General features: G+C 44.8%; 1 protein-coding gene across 1 annotated transcript; it reads left to right on the top strand.

The window, feature by feature from the left end:
* Positions 1–9,908: 9,908 nt before the first annotated feature.
* LOC137824856 (uncharacterized) lies at positions 9,909–10,954 on the top strand. Its single transcript, XM_090294113.1, has 2 exons — positions 9,909–10,276; positions 10,408–10,954. Exons 1-2 carry the CDS (start codon positions 9,909–9,911, stop codon positions 10,952–10,954), a joined length of 915 nt encoding a protein of 304 aa, XP_090150239.1.
* The last annotated feature ends 3,394 nt before the right edge of the window (positions 10,955–14,348 follow it).

Genomic DNA, 14,348 nt, shown 5'->3' with positions numbered 1-14,348 from the left:
CGGTGCTTGGCAGATGGTCTCCTCCCGCTGGATCCAGCAGAAGCTAGGAAGGTAAAGAAAAATTCCAGCAAGTATACATTGATTGATGGCGATCTGTACAGATTTGGGTTCACTCACCCACTCCTGGAGTGCATACACGGCGAGAAGTGCACGAGAATTATGGCAGAGCTCCACGAAGGAATATGTGGAAGTCACGTCGGGGGTCGAGCTCTGGCCGCAAGGACTCTCCGTGCAGGCTACTATTGGCCATCCATGAGAGAAGATTGCAAGAAGTATGCCCAGTGCTGCAAACAATGCCAGCAGCACGCCGATTGGCACAAGGCACCTCCCGAGGAGTTGAAGTCGATCTATAGCCCGTGGCCGTTTCATACTTGGGGAATCGACATCCTGGGACCTTTTCCACTGGCGATCAGGCAGATGAAGTACTTGGTGGTGGCGATCGAGTATTTCACCAAGTGGATTGAAGCGGAACCAGTGGCCCAGATCACCGCGCACAAGATCGAAGGTTTTGTATGGAAGAACATCGTGTGCCGGTTTGGAGTGCCTAAGCGCCTGGTGTCAGATAATGGGACGCAGTTTGCAAGCCACCTGTTGAAGAAGCTTTGTGAAGGGGTGGGAATTCAGCAAGTGTTTGCATCCGCCGAGCACCCTCAAACAAATGGCCAGGTGGAATCAGCTAATCGGGTGTTGCTGAGAGGTTTGAAGAGAAGGCTCGAGAAAGCCAAGGGAGGTTGGGCCGAGGAGGTACCCCGTATAGTTTGGGCGTACCACACCACCGAGCAGTCAGGAACCCACGAGACCCCGTTTAGTTTGGTCTACGGGTGCGACGCTATGATTCCAGTAGAGATCCAGGAGAGCTCGCCGAGATTCCAGAACTTTGTAGAGGAAGACTCGAATGAAGAGAGAAGGCTGAACCTGGATCTGCTGGATGAAGTCAGGGAGGAGGCAAGGCTGAAGGCGGAGGCGGTGAAGAGAAGGGTCGAGCGAAGGTACAATTCTAAGGTGATGCCAAGGCAGTTTAGAGAAGGCGATCTGGTGATGAGGAAGGCCCACCAGTACGAGATGGAGAATAAACTATCACCCAAGTGGACTGGACCGTTCAGAATAACCGAGGCACTCGGGAACGGAGCCTACCGCTTAGAGACGCTGGAAGGAGGGGCGATCCCTCGTACCTGGAACGCCACACACCTGAAGTTGTACTATAGTTAAGAGCTTTGTAAGTAAAGACAAACACAAATGTTATATTGCAATGTCTCTGTCAAAACAGTTTCAAGGGGGCACTCTTTTTTCCCTAAGGAGGGTTTTTAACGAGGCCACCCAATAAAAGAAGAGTTTTCGAAGTATAAGGTGTTTCCAGATTGCATGTGTGCTATTTTCGAAAGTTTTGAAAAAAGACCTTGTCATTTGTACATGATTTGAGGCAAGAAAAGATATGTCGCGTGCTTTCTAAAAAGTTTAAAGTCCTCATCGTCTTTCGGCGATCGGAGGCACCAGACAGAAGACCTCAACGCCCTCGCGCGTTTTGAAGCAAGTTAAAAAGACCTCCTCGCCGTTGAGCGAGTGCAGGCGAGAAAGAGAAAAAGTCCTCCGTGTTTCTGGGAGCGAGAAGATGTAACTCCTGGGGCAATGTCGAGGCAAGTTAAAAAGACCTCCTCGCCGTTGAGCGAGTGCAGGCGAGAAAGAGAAAAAGTCCTCCGTGTTTCTGGGAGCGAGAAGATGTAACTCCTGGGGCAATGTCGAGGCAAGGTAAAGACCTCCTCGCCATTGAGCGAGTGCAGGCGAGAAAGAAAAGGTCCTCAGTGCATCCAGGGGGGAGGAGATGTACACCCTGGGCAAGTTGAGGCACCAGACAAAGTCCTTCTCGCCGTCGAGCGAGTTAAGGCCATTTAAAGTCCTTCTCGCAGATGAGCGAGTTCAGGCGAGTAAAAGTCCTTCTCGCCGATGAGCGAGTTCAGGCGAGTTAAAAAACCTTCTCGCTTGTGTGCAAGTATAGGCAAGATAAAATCCTTCTCGTCTTGAACGAGTTCAGGTATGGCGAAGAGGGTGGAAGAAGCTTGAAAGGTGGCTAAGGCAGGTTCGAAGAGAACGCCTAGCCAGCCAGTCTTTAGCTCTGAAGTTCGGGGGGGTAAAGGAAGATCCCAAAGGGCATTTCTGCCCCAGACAAAGAAATGACTGCCAAAGCCTGAGGCTAAGAAAAGCTGGTGTTACCAAGAGGTCCTGGTGATCGCGAAAAGTTCAAACACGGCGAGAAGGTTGAAAGGCCTGTTTGATAAAGCAGGTCGAGTGGGACGTTGTTTGAACCAATGATTAAGTTACAGTTCGTTGCTTGGAAGCTTTTCTTATGATCAGGTTAGTGCCTCAAGAGTACACGTTGTTTAAAGCGATTATTGCTTAAGTTTGAATTGGCTCGAGGCAGTTACGCCAAAGATTGTGTTTGCATAATCGCTAAGTTAAACTCGGCAAAGTTAAACATACAAAGAGATTGAAAGCGCTGAAAAGGAGTAAGAAGGAAGAATATCCAAGTTTCGCTATTGAAATAAGTAGCTGTTCAAAACACATATGCAAGAGTTTTTACAAGGTAAATACAAGTGAATTTATAAAGAAGCAGATGGGGTGGAATTGGTTGAGCCTTCGGCGGGGACGACCTTCCCATCTACTACTTCGTTGTTTAACGACACCATGCTGAGGTCAAGATCAGGGAATAGGCATGCGAATTGTTCCCGAGCGGCATCAAATCCAGCAACCAGAATCTGAGCGGAGCTTAGCTTGAGTTCTTCAGTTTGCCTTTGAAATTCTTCAACCTGTTGCTTAAGCTCCTTGTTCTGCTGCTCCAGCTCTTCGACTTGTTTTCGCAGTTGTTTGTTAGTCTCTTGAGCGTGGAGAAGGTCGTCAGTAACCTTCTTGGCTTCAGTTTGAGCCTGGGCCAACTCGGCAGCTATCTTCCCCTTCTCTTTGTTTGCCTCGGAGAGATCAGCCATGGCGTCGTCTCTTGCTTTCTCTACTTGCCCAAGTAGCTTCTCGCGGTCGATTGACCTTTGCTCCAGTTTTTGTACCTTATCGGCATTAGCTTGAATGTGAGCCTTGGTGCGCAGAGGCACGATTTTGCTTTCAAGTTCAACTTTTTCTTGGGCAAGTTCATGGACTTTGCGGCGAAGGTCAGCAGCTTCCTTGCGCGCAAGCCTAAGCTCGGTACTTAGGGCATCCTCTACTCGGGAATGTTCCATTTCCGCGAGCGTTAGGTTGAAGGCCACCTTCTCCACCTCAACCTTCATTGTGCTGTTTTCGGTCTTGAGGTTGTAGATATCATCCTGTAGCCGCCTGGTGGAGCTCTCCACAGCTCTCGTTATGATCGATGGGATATCCTCTGCAATGGTTTTGAGTTTAGCAGTCAGAGGTTCCCACATCCTCGTGACCTCGAGGGAAAGATTTGCAGCTTGAAGAGGCGCCAGGGGGGCTTGTTGAGGGTTCTCGTCGCCACCTTCCTTAGCAATATTTTCGGTGGTTGCTTCTTGGCGTGGCGACGCAATCGGGGACTCGGTGATTAGGATTGGAGAGGTGTGAGCGACCTCATCCCCGATTGGAACGATTCCTGCAGCTGAAGTGTTGGAAGGAGGGCCCCCTCCTGCTGATATATGTGGTGTAGAGGCGCTCGGGGGGTCCTCCAAGAAATTTGGCTCTGGGGCATCAGTTGCAGGTGGCGCAGTGGCCAATGGAACTGCTTGGACTGGTGGTGAAGGGGCTCGTGGTGTTGGCGATGAGGGAGGAGGAGCAGGTGTTGATGGTGGTGTTGAAGCAGGAAGAGGGGGTGGGGCAGGTGGAGAAGAGGGTGCCACCCTTTTCCTCTTTGTAACAAGGCCGTCCTCAGTGACCTCGTCGTCCTCTTCCTCATCCTCTTGGACAACTTGGGGGGCTTTCCGCTTTGGCCTTTTAAGGACCAGTTTCTTTCGTTGGGTGGGCTCCTTAGGCGGTGATCGCCCATGAATGATGGCCTTCTCGACCGCCGAGTTGGGCACCGTCTGGGAACCGCTCGCCAACCCGTGGTTGCGGGCGAGCGCCTTCAAGTCAGCGAGCATGTTCTTACCCAACATGGTGTCTGCATAAAATGAAAGTGCATAAGTTAGCTCAGAGGAGAAAGGGGTAAGTGTACAAGGCAATGAGACAACAAAAACAGGCATATGCAGAAAAGATAAAACCAAAGTCTTGTGCGTGTCGCACAAGACGCCCAGAAACAATATCAGAAGCAATGTTAAGACAAGGGTGTAGCGTCCTAACCTATTTGGAATTCCAACTGGTCCTCAAAGAACTCGAAGGAAATCAGGGTGGGGGTCAAGAATGTTATGTGGGCATCTGCCACCCTCTTCCAGAATAGGCAGAGGTCTCGATCCAAAGCTCCCATGCTATCAGGACTTCTGGGCCTCCTGAAGCAGCTCTTGGACTCCTTTTTCCCCTTGTCCACCCAGTACAAGGGGAAACCGTCGAGAAGGGAAGTGTCTTTGTCATTTGCGCGAACCTGGATGAACTTCCCCTTCCAATCCTTGTACGACTGCTGGAAGATGGTAAAAATGGATCTCCCAGCATTGGCATTCAGGCTGACCCACAGGCGATCTCCTGGGTGCTTGGCCTCGAACAGGAATAAAAACACGTCCACTGACGCGGGCAACCCTAGGTGGGCGCATGTTATCTCGAAGGCTCGGACAAACGCCCAGCTGTTGGGGTGAAGCTGGGCGGCAGCGATATTGAGCTCGGTTAAGAGCTCCCTCTCAAATCGGGTAAGAGGGAACCTGAGTTTGACCTTCTTGAAGAAGGTGGTGTAGACGAAGCAGAAGGGCCCATCGGCGCTCACTTTATCATCGGCGCACACTGGCAGGGCGGCGGGGCAAGGCAGCACCATCATTCTCTCATCGTGCTCCTTGTGAAACGATTGGTGGACCTCGTCCCCATTGGTCAGTCGCAGAACCGCTCCCGCGGTGTTCACCGACGAGGTTTCCTTTAAGAGGGTTGGGTTAGCCCATGGGTATAAAGCCTTGAAGTCTGGCAGAGGGATGGGGGCTCCTCCAGCGTTTGGTGGAGTCGCCTGGGCCAGAGCGGTTTGGGAAGACGCAGGCCTCACAGCCTGCGAAGAGGGAGCACCACGAACTTGCATTGAGTCGTGTGCTTGTGAAGGAGGGTTTCGCGCTGATGGAGGGGGGTTCGGGGTGATCTTGGTGCGAGTCATGATGGCAGCTGCAAAGGAAGAAGAAAGGAAGAACAATCAAGAGGGTTACAAAGGCTGACTCGATCATAGAAGGAAAGTGAAAGACGAACGAATGTGAGTTCGTTGCGACGATCGACAAAGCCCTAAGTTACGCAGAAGGAGAAATGGAAAAACAGCCCACAGCGTATGCACCAGACAGTTACAGGATGATGCAAATCGGTGAAAATGCAAGGAAACCCACCAGATGAAGGAAAGTAGTTACCTTTCGATGATCAGGAGAGCGTTGAAGGGAGGTGGTGATCTGGAGCGTCGAGGAACGTCGAGAGTTTTCGCAGAAGGAAATAAGAGCGTATGCAAGTGTGAAGAAAGTGATGGAACAGTAGGAGCGTAAGGGGTTTAAGGGTTTTCGAAATAAGTTTGGAAGCGCTAACGGCAGATGAAGAGAGCCGTTGATGAAGCCACGTGTCGAACGATGCGCGAAGGGTTTGGTGGAGCGTCAGAGCAGCAGAAAGTACTATCGCTTGGAATTCCGCGTCCATGCCACGTAGACCGGTGTTAACGAAGGCTTTTTCAGTCTTTTCGCTAGACAAGTCTTCGCTTAAGACTGGGGGGCTTGTGTACCGCCCTGGTGGTCGGGTGCGATGACGTGGCACCCTGCTACAGTGTAGGCGTGTTGACAAGGCGCCAGGTTGGCAGATGGGAAGGAAGTCGGGAGGCGCGTGTGGTCGCCGATTGTTAAGTTGGTGTGTTCCGATTTCCAGCTTACCAGAATAGGCGATCGCCAGGTTGAAGATGAAGTCGCCAGATGTAGACTCAGGCGACCAGGCAATCGGAGATCGCCAGAATAAGCACATCGCCGAAAGACGAAGGAGAAGCAGATTATGAAGGCGGCCGGCGAGACCACAGGGAAGGTGTATGAAGGCCCTAACTCGCCAGTTTCAGTAGAGATCGCACTCCTAAGTTAGCTATGCACTAGGCAGTACCATGCATAGGTAACTTAGCCAAAATGAGAGTAGAAGCAGCGCCAAGTCAGGGAGCCTCCAGATGATGGCATGTGTACGGTTGGATACGAGCCACGTGTTCAAGTCTGTAACTGCCAGGAGAGAGAAAATCACCAGGTATATAAGAGTTCTTAACAGATTTCCTAAGGTACGCGCGTTCAGTTCATACACTTTACGCTTGCGAGTGACAGAGCTGTTTGTGAGAGAGAGTTTGCACGGTTCCAGTTCTTAGTATTTGGTGATACCGTCACTGACTTGAGCGTCGGAGTGCGATCGGCCGCAGCGGCGCCGTGTCGTTTCCTTGCAGGTTCTTGAGATAGATCCAGAGGAGGAACGGAAGTGAGAAGCGGCGCGCACGTCGATCCTTTGACGAGGCATTCTCCAGCGCTCCGGTCAACAGGCAGGATCAGTTCTAGAGACTAATTTGTGTTCCCATTAGCCTTTGACTAGGGAATTGTTCTTATATGTCCAACAATCTCACATTGCTTAGTGTGAAGTCAAGGATAATTTAAATACACATTTTTTCCCTTAACCCTTTGAGGAGCCTTGTAAGGACAAATCCATGATTAAACTCGATGCTCTAAATCGGACAATACTTCTGATGCGGTGATTGACCCTAACAATCTTATCTCAACGAACTTGAGGTCAACACATTGACATCGTTTGTGGGAATGGAAAAATGGTTCCAAAGATGAACTTGTGTTCCCATAGCCCTCAGTTGGGGGTTTGTTCCGATATGTCCAATAGTCTCACATCGCTTAGGAGTCGAGACCATGGGCAATTTAAATACATTTTCCTCCTTTAGCCCTCCAAAGTGCCTTCTAGGTACAAAAATGTGATGGAGCTCTAAATTCCAAAGCAGACTATCCATCAGATGCGGTGATTGACCCTAACAATGTTACTTCAACAGATTTGAGGTCCAAACATTAGTGTTCATTTGAGATCAAAGATCATCAAAACAATTGTTATTAAAGGCCAAATAGTCTTAGAAAAACATTCATCGAGATCAAACAATATCGGATTAATTGCAATCAAAGACCAAACGGTCTTAGAAAAAACACTCGTCTAGGTGAAACATCTATTAGAACAATAGTGTCTATCTGAGATCAAATGATCATTAGAATAATTGCTATCTAAAGCCAAAAGGTCATAGAGAAAACACTCACCAAGATCAAAAGATCATTGGAATAACATTGTATATCCGAAATCAAACTCATTAGAAAAATGTTATACATAATCACTATTTGAAACAATCTTCAGATTAAAGCTATGCATAATTGTTATCCTAGAACAAATGATAATCGAATCCAAGTTATACACAATCATTGTTTGGGATCAAATGATCATCGAATCAAAGTTATACATAATTATTATCCGAGAGTAAAGGATCATCAGAAGAAAAAGTTATACATAATCTCTTGAACATAAGCTACCATCATAATTCGACAAGTCATTTGAAAATAAACGACCATATCAGAGTAATCCAATTCATAACAAAAAAAATATCATCAAATCACAATAATCCGATGAACATTCATAAAACACTAAAACCAGTTCATCCATAAAATCGATCCACATGCACCTCATTTATAAATTTTGAGATTGGAGGCCTTATATACCTATCCATATCCAAGATATACATATATACACATGATGGTATAAAATCCAATCAAATCGGGTGCAATCCAATCAAAATGGATACAATCTAATCAAATCAGATACAACTATATAACTTAGTAATAATTAATTGAATGAAAATATTCAATTATCAATCATATCTCTTATTTATTTTAAATATCTTTTGAATACCTTAACCTAAATCCAAATAAGTCTATAAATATTAATCAATCTCACCATGGGTATTTACTCAATTCTTATACTCATTTATATACTTATAATTTTTTATATTCTTACTAAATTGAGTTAAAAAAATATTTTACAAATGGATTCCCTTATTGTCTTCAACAACTTTCAACAATCTTCACGATCATGTCTCAAAATCATAAGCTGGTTTACAAAACAAATCACTTCTTTACACCTTAGAATAAAAACACTCTTTACGGAAGAGTGTATTACTTTTAGATTTCATAAAATGTTTATTTTATGCTTTTAAATACTTGATTATTCAAACCAAATTATTTTTATATTTACAGAATATTGTTTTTAATTATCACAGAGAATAAAAATGAGTTGGTAAGTAGTTATTTTATCCTAAAACAATTATATATAAAATAAATTCATTTTAAAATGGTTTTATACCCTTAAAAATAAATTGAATAAAAAAGAAAAATGGCAAGAGTGACTTTTCCAATAAGCTCGTGATTGATTTTCTGATAAAATTGCTTCGTATGATAAAACGAACCAAATTACTATTCTATTTGTATTTAACTTGTAAATAATTACCATTTATGGACAATTTTATTAGATGAAATGGAATAAACTTTAACTTGCTAGATTTGTCCGCGTCATGGTTGGGGTTGGCATGCTGTGGCACGTGGAATATGAAAACACTATGCACCATGAAAGATCGCAACTGAGTTACGGATACGACGAAAGTATATTCTTGCGAGGTGGCTACCCAATATGACGCGGTGCTTTTCAATTTTCATGACTTGCTAACCTGTTTACAACTAGTGACAGGGATACTATTTTTATTGTACCGACTAGTCCACGGGCGTCGTTGACCATCTGGTACTATTGGTGTCATGTAAGCAGGGTTCCACGAGCGGTGTGGGTCAGTATCTCGCGAAGCATGTGCGCCAAGGAATCAAAGAGTGGTCAGACATCGGTCACTAGGATGTATCGACGTGCCACTAGACAGTGTGGAGAGGTCGGACATCGGACCCGAACAGTAGAGCTGGGCCACGAGAGGAGGATCCCAAACCACACACCAGTTATCAGTAAGGGAGAAGCCTAAGTCACGAGGGTCCATGTGTGTAGAGTGGATGACGCGTTTTAGGCGTAACATAAGTACAGAGCCACTGGAAAGATATGACCTGTGAAGGTCGTGTTCCAGGGACAAGCTGCATGCATGGCACGTGAACAACTAGGACACTCCCAGAGGCGGGTGACCCCAGAGATCAGGTGCACGAGGAAGTACCCAGGTCCAGAGGCGGGTGACCCCAGAGATCAGGTGCACGAGGAAGTACCCAGGTGGTCACCCCGCTAGAGGTCGCACTCTAGTGAGGGAACCCACGCGCTAGGTTGTCCTGAAAGTAGGATAACAACAGTGTTGAGCCCGCCCCATCAGAAAATCCCATTTCGAGTAAAGAGGAAACCCTAGTTTTAGTCTATAAAAAGGAAGGTAACAAACTTAGCAAGGTACGCTATTCCCTTGCACCGCTTAACACCCACAATGACAGTTATACAGTTTAGTGTTTCCTAGCCCTAGTACTGACTTGAGCGTCGGAGTGCAAACGGACTCTAGGGCGCCCTTTGTCTTTGTGTTTTCAGGCATTCATCACAGGAAAGGCGCGTGCAAACACAAGGATTCTGGACGTAAGACTGACGTAGGCGCACGAAGGCGTTTCGGGTCAATCGACAGGAACATTTGGCGCCCACCGTGGGGCCCGATACAAAACATTGTCCCACCAGCAAGAACTAGAGAGATCCAGGAGATGAGAAGTACGAGACAGGGACCTCTTGCACCAAACGGGGGTGAGGGCCTCACCCTACAATAGGTTATGGAGATGATGTGAGCCCTTCAAAAAGAGATGGCCGCGTTGAGAGCAAACCAAGAATGCATCCAAGCTGACTTGGTTGCGTCGCAAGCAACGAGCGAAGAACTGCGTCGTTCGAATGAGGAACTGCGCAGGGATCTGAAAACCCGCGCAGGCGAGCGTGAGGGTGTAGATCAAGAGCCTGTGACACTGCCCAGGGAGTTCTCGACGCCGTTCTCGCAAGAAATCGTGGATACCGCAATACCAGCCACGCTCGTAGGACCCAAGGTGACCTTCACTGGTATAGGAGACCCGGAGGCTCATCTTACGACTTTCCACATGCAGATGATGCTGGTGGGGGGCTCTGATGCGGTGAGATGCAAGCTGTTCATGAGCACCCTGACGGGAACAGCGATGGACTGGTTCATCAACCTCCCTGATGGCCATGTAACATCGTTTCCGCAACTCACAAAGCTGTTCAGAGCACAATACATCGCGAATCGGGCTCCCCCGTCCATCTCTTATGACCTCTTTGACGTAAGACAATATCAAGGAGAGTCATTGAAGGAATTCCTCCACCACTTTGGAGCACAGGTAGTAAGGTTGAACTTCAAGGACGAAAGGATGATGGTGCACGCGTCAAGAAGGGCATCGTACCCGGCCCCTTCAGCGAGGCACTCATCCGAAACCACCCTAAGACCTTCGCCAAGAAAAGGCGCCGCGCGGTGGCTCATATTGCGGCGGAGGAAGAAGTTAACGAGAAACGCACGTGCGTGGTTCCCACACGACCACGTGCGACAGGTCGCCCTCAAACCCTAAGGGTACACGAGGCAACGGCAGAAATGAAGACCCCTGTGAAGCAACAACCCTATCAACCAAGGAAGCCTCATGCCAGGGGACGCGAGAGGGAGAATGTGCCACCAAGGCACGACTTCGTGGTAGAATTAAAGGACCTCATCGCTATCCCAAATGTAGCGGAAAGGCTGAAGGTACTTCCCAAGACCGACAAGAGGCTCGAGCCCAACAAGAATGCCTGGTGTGAGTTCCACCAAGCATTCGGCCATCCCATACGCAATTGCTTAGCATTGGACACCAGCTAGATGAGTTGGTGAAGAACGGTCTCCTGAAGGATTACTTGCGAGAAAAACAGGTGATCGAGGACGTGGCGGCGACAGGGGGAAGCTTGGGGCACGAAGTCCCTGTGCATGGCGAAGTTCACACCATCGTAGGAGGGTTCTCGGGAGGAGGTTGTACTGCTTCTCAACGGAGGAGATATGCACAAACGGTGATGGCGGTAAGCACAAAGGACCGACGACGCCTTCGACGTTGGCCTGGTCTTTACCAAGGCCAACCTGGACGACGTTGTCCCCCATGACAACGATCCGATAGTGATCTCAGCGATGACTGCGGGAAGGAAAGTGCACCGAGTGCTAGTAGATCATGAAAGCTCGGCAGACGTGATGTTTTGGACGACTTTCTAATGGAGGAAGAGGTCATTCACCCAAACATTTGAAGTTCTTCCTTCTAGTCTTCTAAACAATTAAAGAAGAATTAAAATAATGAGAGGACCAAGCCTAAAGCCAAAATAAGACTACAAGCTTTCAAGATGGACTTCAATTAATATCTCTCTTTACAGCTTCTTTTGTATAAATTTGTAAATAATATAGAATAGTGTTTAGGTAGGTACTAAGAGGGAAACCTAAAGATACCTCTTGTGTAAAGCATCTTTAGATATTAGCTTTAGAAAAATCTAGAAGGTATCCCTTCTATTCTCCATTTTAGGCGCTAGAAGTGGAAGAGTTGCAAGGTAACCTTGGATAGCTTCCTTTGTAAGCTTCTTGTACACTCATGACCGGTCCTTCTCCTATAAAAGGAGGGCTTGAGTCTTTCTAATACAGATTTGATATTTTGAGTACAAAAATTCTCCCAAATTGGTGAGTGATTGAGAGACTTATGTTTTCTCTTATTCTAGTCTTATCTTGAGAGCACTCTTGGAACCTCAAGTGGCGGCATCTACACTCATCTTGAAGCTTTGCATCCTTCAAGTGGCGTGTTCCTCTCCAAGGACTCCAACCACATAAGTTCTCTTCTCCTTTCCATCTTATTCATCCATTTCCATTCCCAAATAAACTCTAAAAAACATGTCTCAGGCTTTTCTAGTTTTTGTAATCGGTTCATTTGCATTTTCTCTTACTTTTGTTCGGTGCATTTGATTCCTATCATGTTCTATTCGGTTCATTAGCCTCCTTTAATGTTTTTGTTCGGTTCATTTGCTTTCTAGGTAGTTTTAATTGGTTCATTTGCTTTCTTGTTCATTTTAATCGGTTCATTTGACAAGAAATGGGTTTCCATATGAGTTTTGGCTTGGTTGCTTTGATTTGATGAGTTCTTGAATGAAATAACATTGATCCAATTCTAGAAAAGTGCCTAATCATATTCCTACTTAAGTTGAATCCATAACATGTCTATGAAACATCTCTATCTTGTTTTTGGAATCATATCACTATCACCACTAAAGCTTTTTACAAAAGGAACTTGAGACTTTGCTTCTTGGTGATGCCTTTGTTCACGGTGGTGGCTTCCTCCATGGGAATGATGACGATGCCTCCTTCTTCTATACTCCTCTCCATGGCCGTGAGCATTTGAAGAATCTTTGGAAGAATGCCGAGGAGAAGTTTGTCTACCATGAATGGAATGTGAAGATCTTTCTTGCTTTAATTCAACCTTTGCCATTCGTTCTTCCAATCTTTGCAACGCCTCATCTTTGAGGGCAAGAGCTCTCTTGGCCTCTTTTAACTCATTAAGAACATAAGCCTTATGAGTAGAATGTGGTTTTGAAGATTCAGCACTTGAATATGTATCATTAGAAAAGGAAAACAACAAACACAAGAGCAACCAATTTTAAGAAAACAAGGTTAGCAAAAAGAACAATTATAAGAATGTGCTGAAAAGTAAAAATCACTCAAGTCACTCCAAGAAAGAATACTTCCCTCAACCAATCTGCTCTTGAGGCCTTAGTAACCTCAAATGAAAGATGTCAAAGAAAAAACACTCTATCTCAAAGCCAAAGCACCACAAAACTTAAAGAACAATAAAAGACAAACAAGAAAAGGTGTAAACAAGAAAGGCTATAACAAAAGGAATACAAGAGATATAACAAACACAAAGAATAGTGAATAAAAGACAAGCAAGAAAATATGGTACTCAATGAAAAGGAAGGCACACAAAATAAACCTAGAGAAAAGCACTAGAATAGATGAAGAAAACAAAAACAGAACTACTGGAAAAAAATATTTTTTATGCAAACTGTGCGTGACTTCACAGATTTATCTGGAATTGTATAAAGTGAACTGGATTTTGAAATTGTAACCACTGAAAGTTCAAGATCTTATCTCAACAATGGCACTGGAATTACACAAAAGCAGTAAGCCAATTAATTGCGATAAATTTTGCAAAATCACTGCCATATTACTGTATTTTTTTCGGCAGAATTACACATTGAACGTATTTCATTTATCATTTTTTTTGTACTTGGAATTTTGATGTACTTCTTTTTTATAATTTTTTATAACACTTTGAAGAACTCAAATCCAGAATTTCAGAAATTTCCAGTAAGTGAATAAATTGCAATAAATCGAAACAGTCAGCACGTTTTCAAGAAAACAGAGGAAAGCTAACAAGAATGAAAAACAGAATTAAGAACTAGCAAAGACATAATAGAAATGATGTTTAAGAACTTGTATATGTCTATTACACAAGTATGAACTCAATACCACATAAAACTGTACTGAACACAAAATCAAGAAACAAAAATTATCAACAAAAGGACCACATAGAATTGATAACATTTTTTGAAGAAACATGACTTTGACAAAACTTATAAGGATTCAAACATCAAAATGACACAAACACAATGTAATAACAACAAGAAATACCCAAAATAAACCTAAAACAGAAAGGTAACAACAAGAATGTAAAGTTCTTGAATTAAAAGTGCCAAAACAAAACACAAACAAGAACAAACCTAAGACTCATGATACCACATGATATGATTCCAATAACAAGATAGAGATGTTTCATAGACATGTTATGGATTCAACTTGAGTTGGAATATGATTAGGCACTTTTCTAGAATTGGATCAATGTTCTTTCATTCAAGAACTCACCAAATCATAAGCAACCAAGCCAAAACTCATTTGGAAACCCATTTCTTGTCAAATGAACCGATTAGAATGAACAAGAAGGCAAATGAACCGATTATAACTACCTAGAAAGCAAATGAATTGAACAAAAGCATGAAAGAAAGCTAATGAACCGATTAAAACAGTCAAGAATTCAAATGAACCGAACAAAACATGCTAGGAATCAAATGAACCGAACAAAAGTAAGAAAAGATGCAAATGAACCGATTACAAAGACTAGAAATGCCTAAGACATGTTTTAGAGTTTATTTGGGAATGGAAATGCATGAATAAGATGGAAAGGAGAAAAGAA

The sequence above is a fragment of the Phaseolus vulgaris genome, chromosome 8 (genome assembly GCF_051622355.1).
Source record: "Phaseolus vulgaris cultivar YP4 chromosome 8, ASM5162235v1, whole genome shotgun sequence".
Classification (NCBI taxonomy): domain Eukaryota; kingdom Viridiplantae; phylum Streptophyta; class Magnoliopsida; order Fabales; family Fabaceae; genus Phaseolus; species Phaseolus vulgaris.
The sequence above is the reverse complement of the archived record's forward strand: the minus strand, read 5'-3'. Positions and strand labels throughout refer to the sequence as shown.

Excerpts from the sequence above, each read along its gene's own strand:
- LOC137824856 (XM_090294113.1), top strand. The coding sequence starts at position 9,909 with ATGGCCGCGTTGAGAGCAAACCAAGAATGCATCCAAGCTGACTTGGTT. Across the intron at positions 10,277-10,407 it reads ACGGGAACAGCGATGGACTG|GAGAGTCATTGAAGGAATTC; the intron begins GTTCATCAACCT and ends GACAATATCAAG.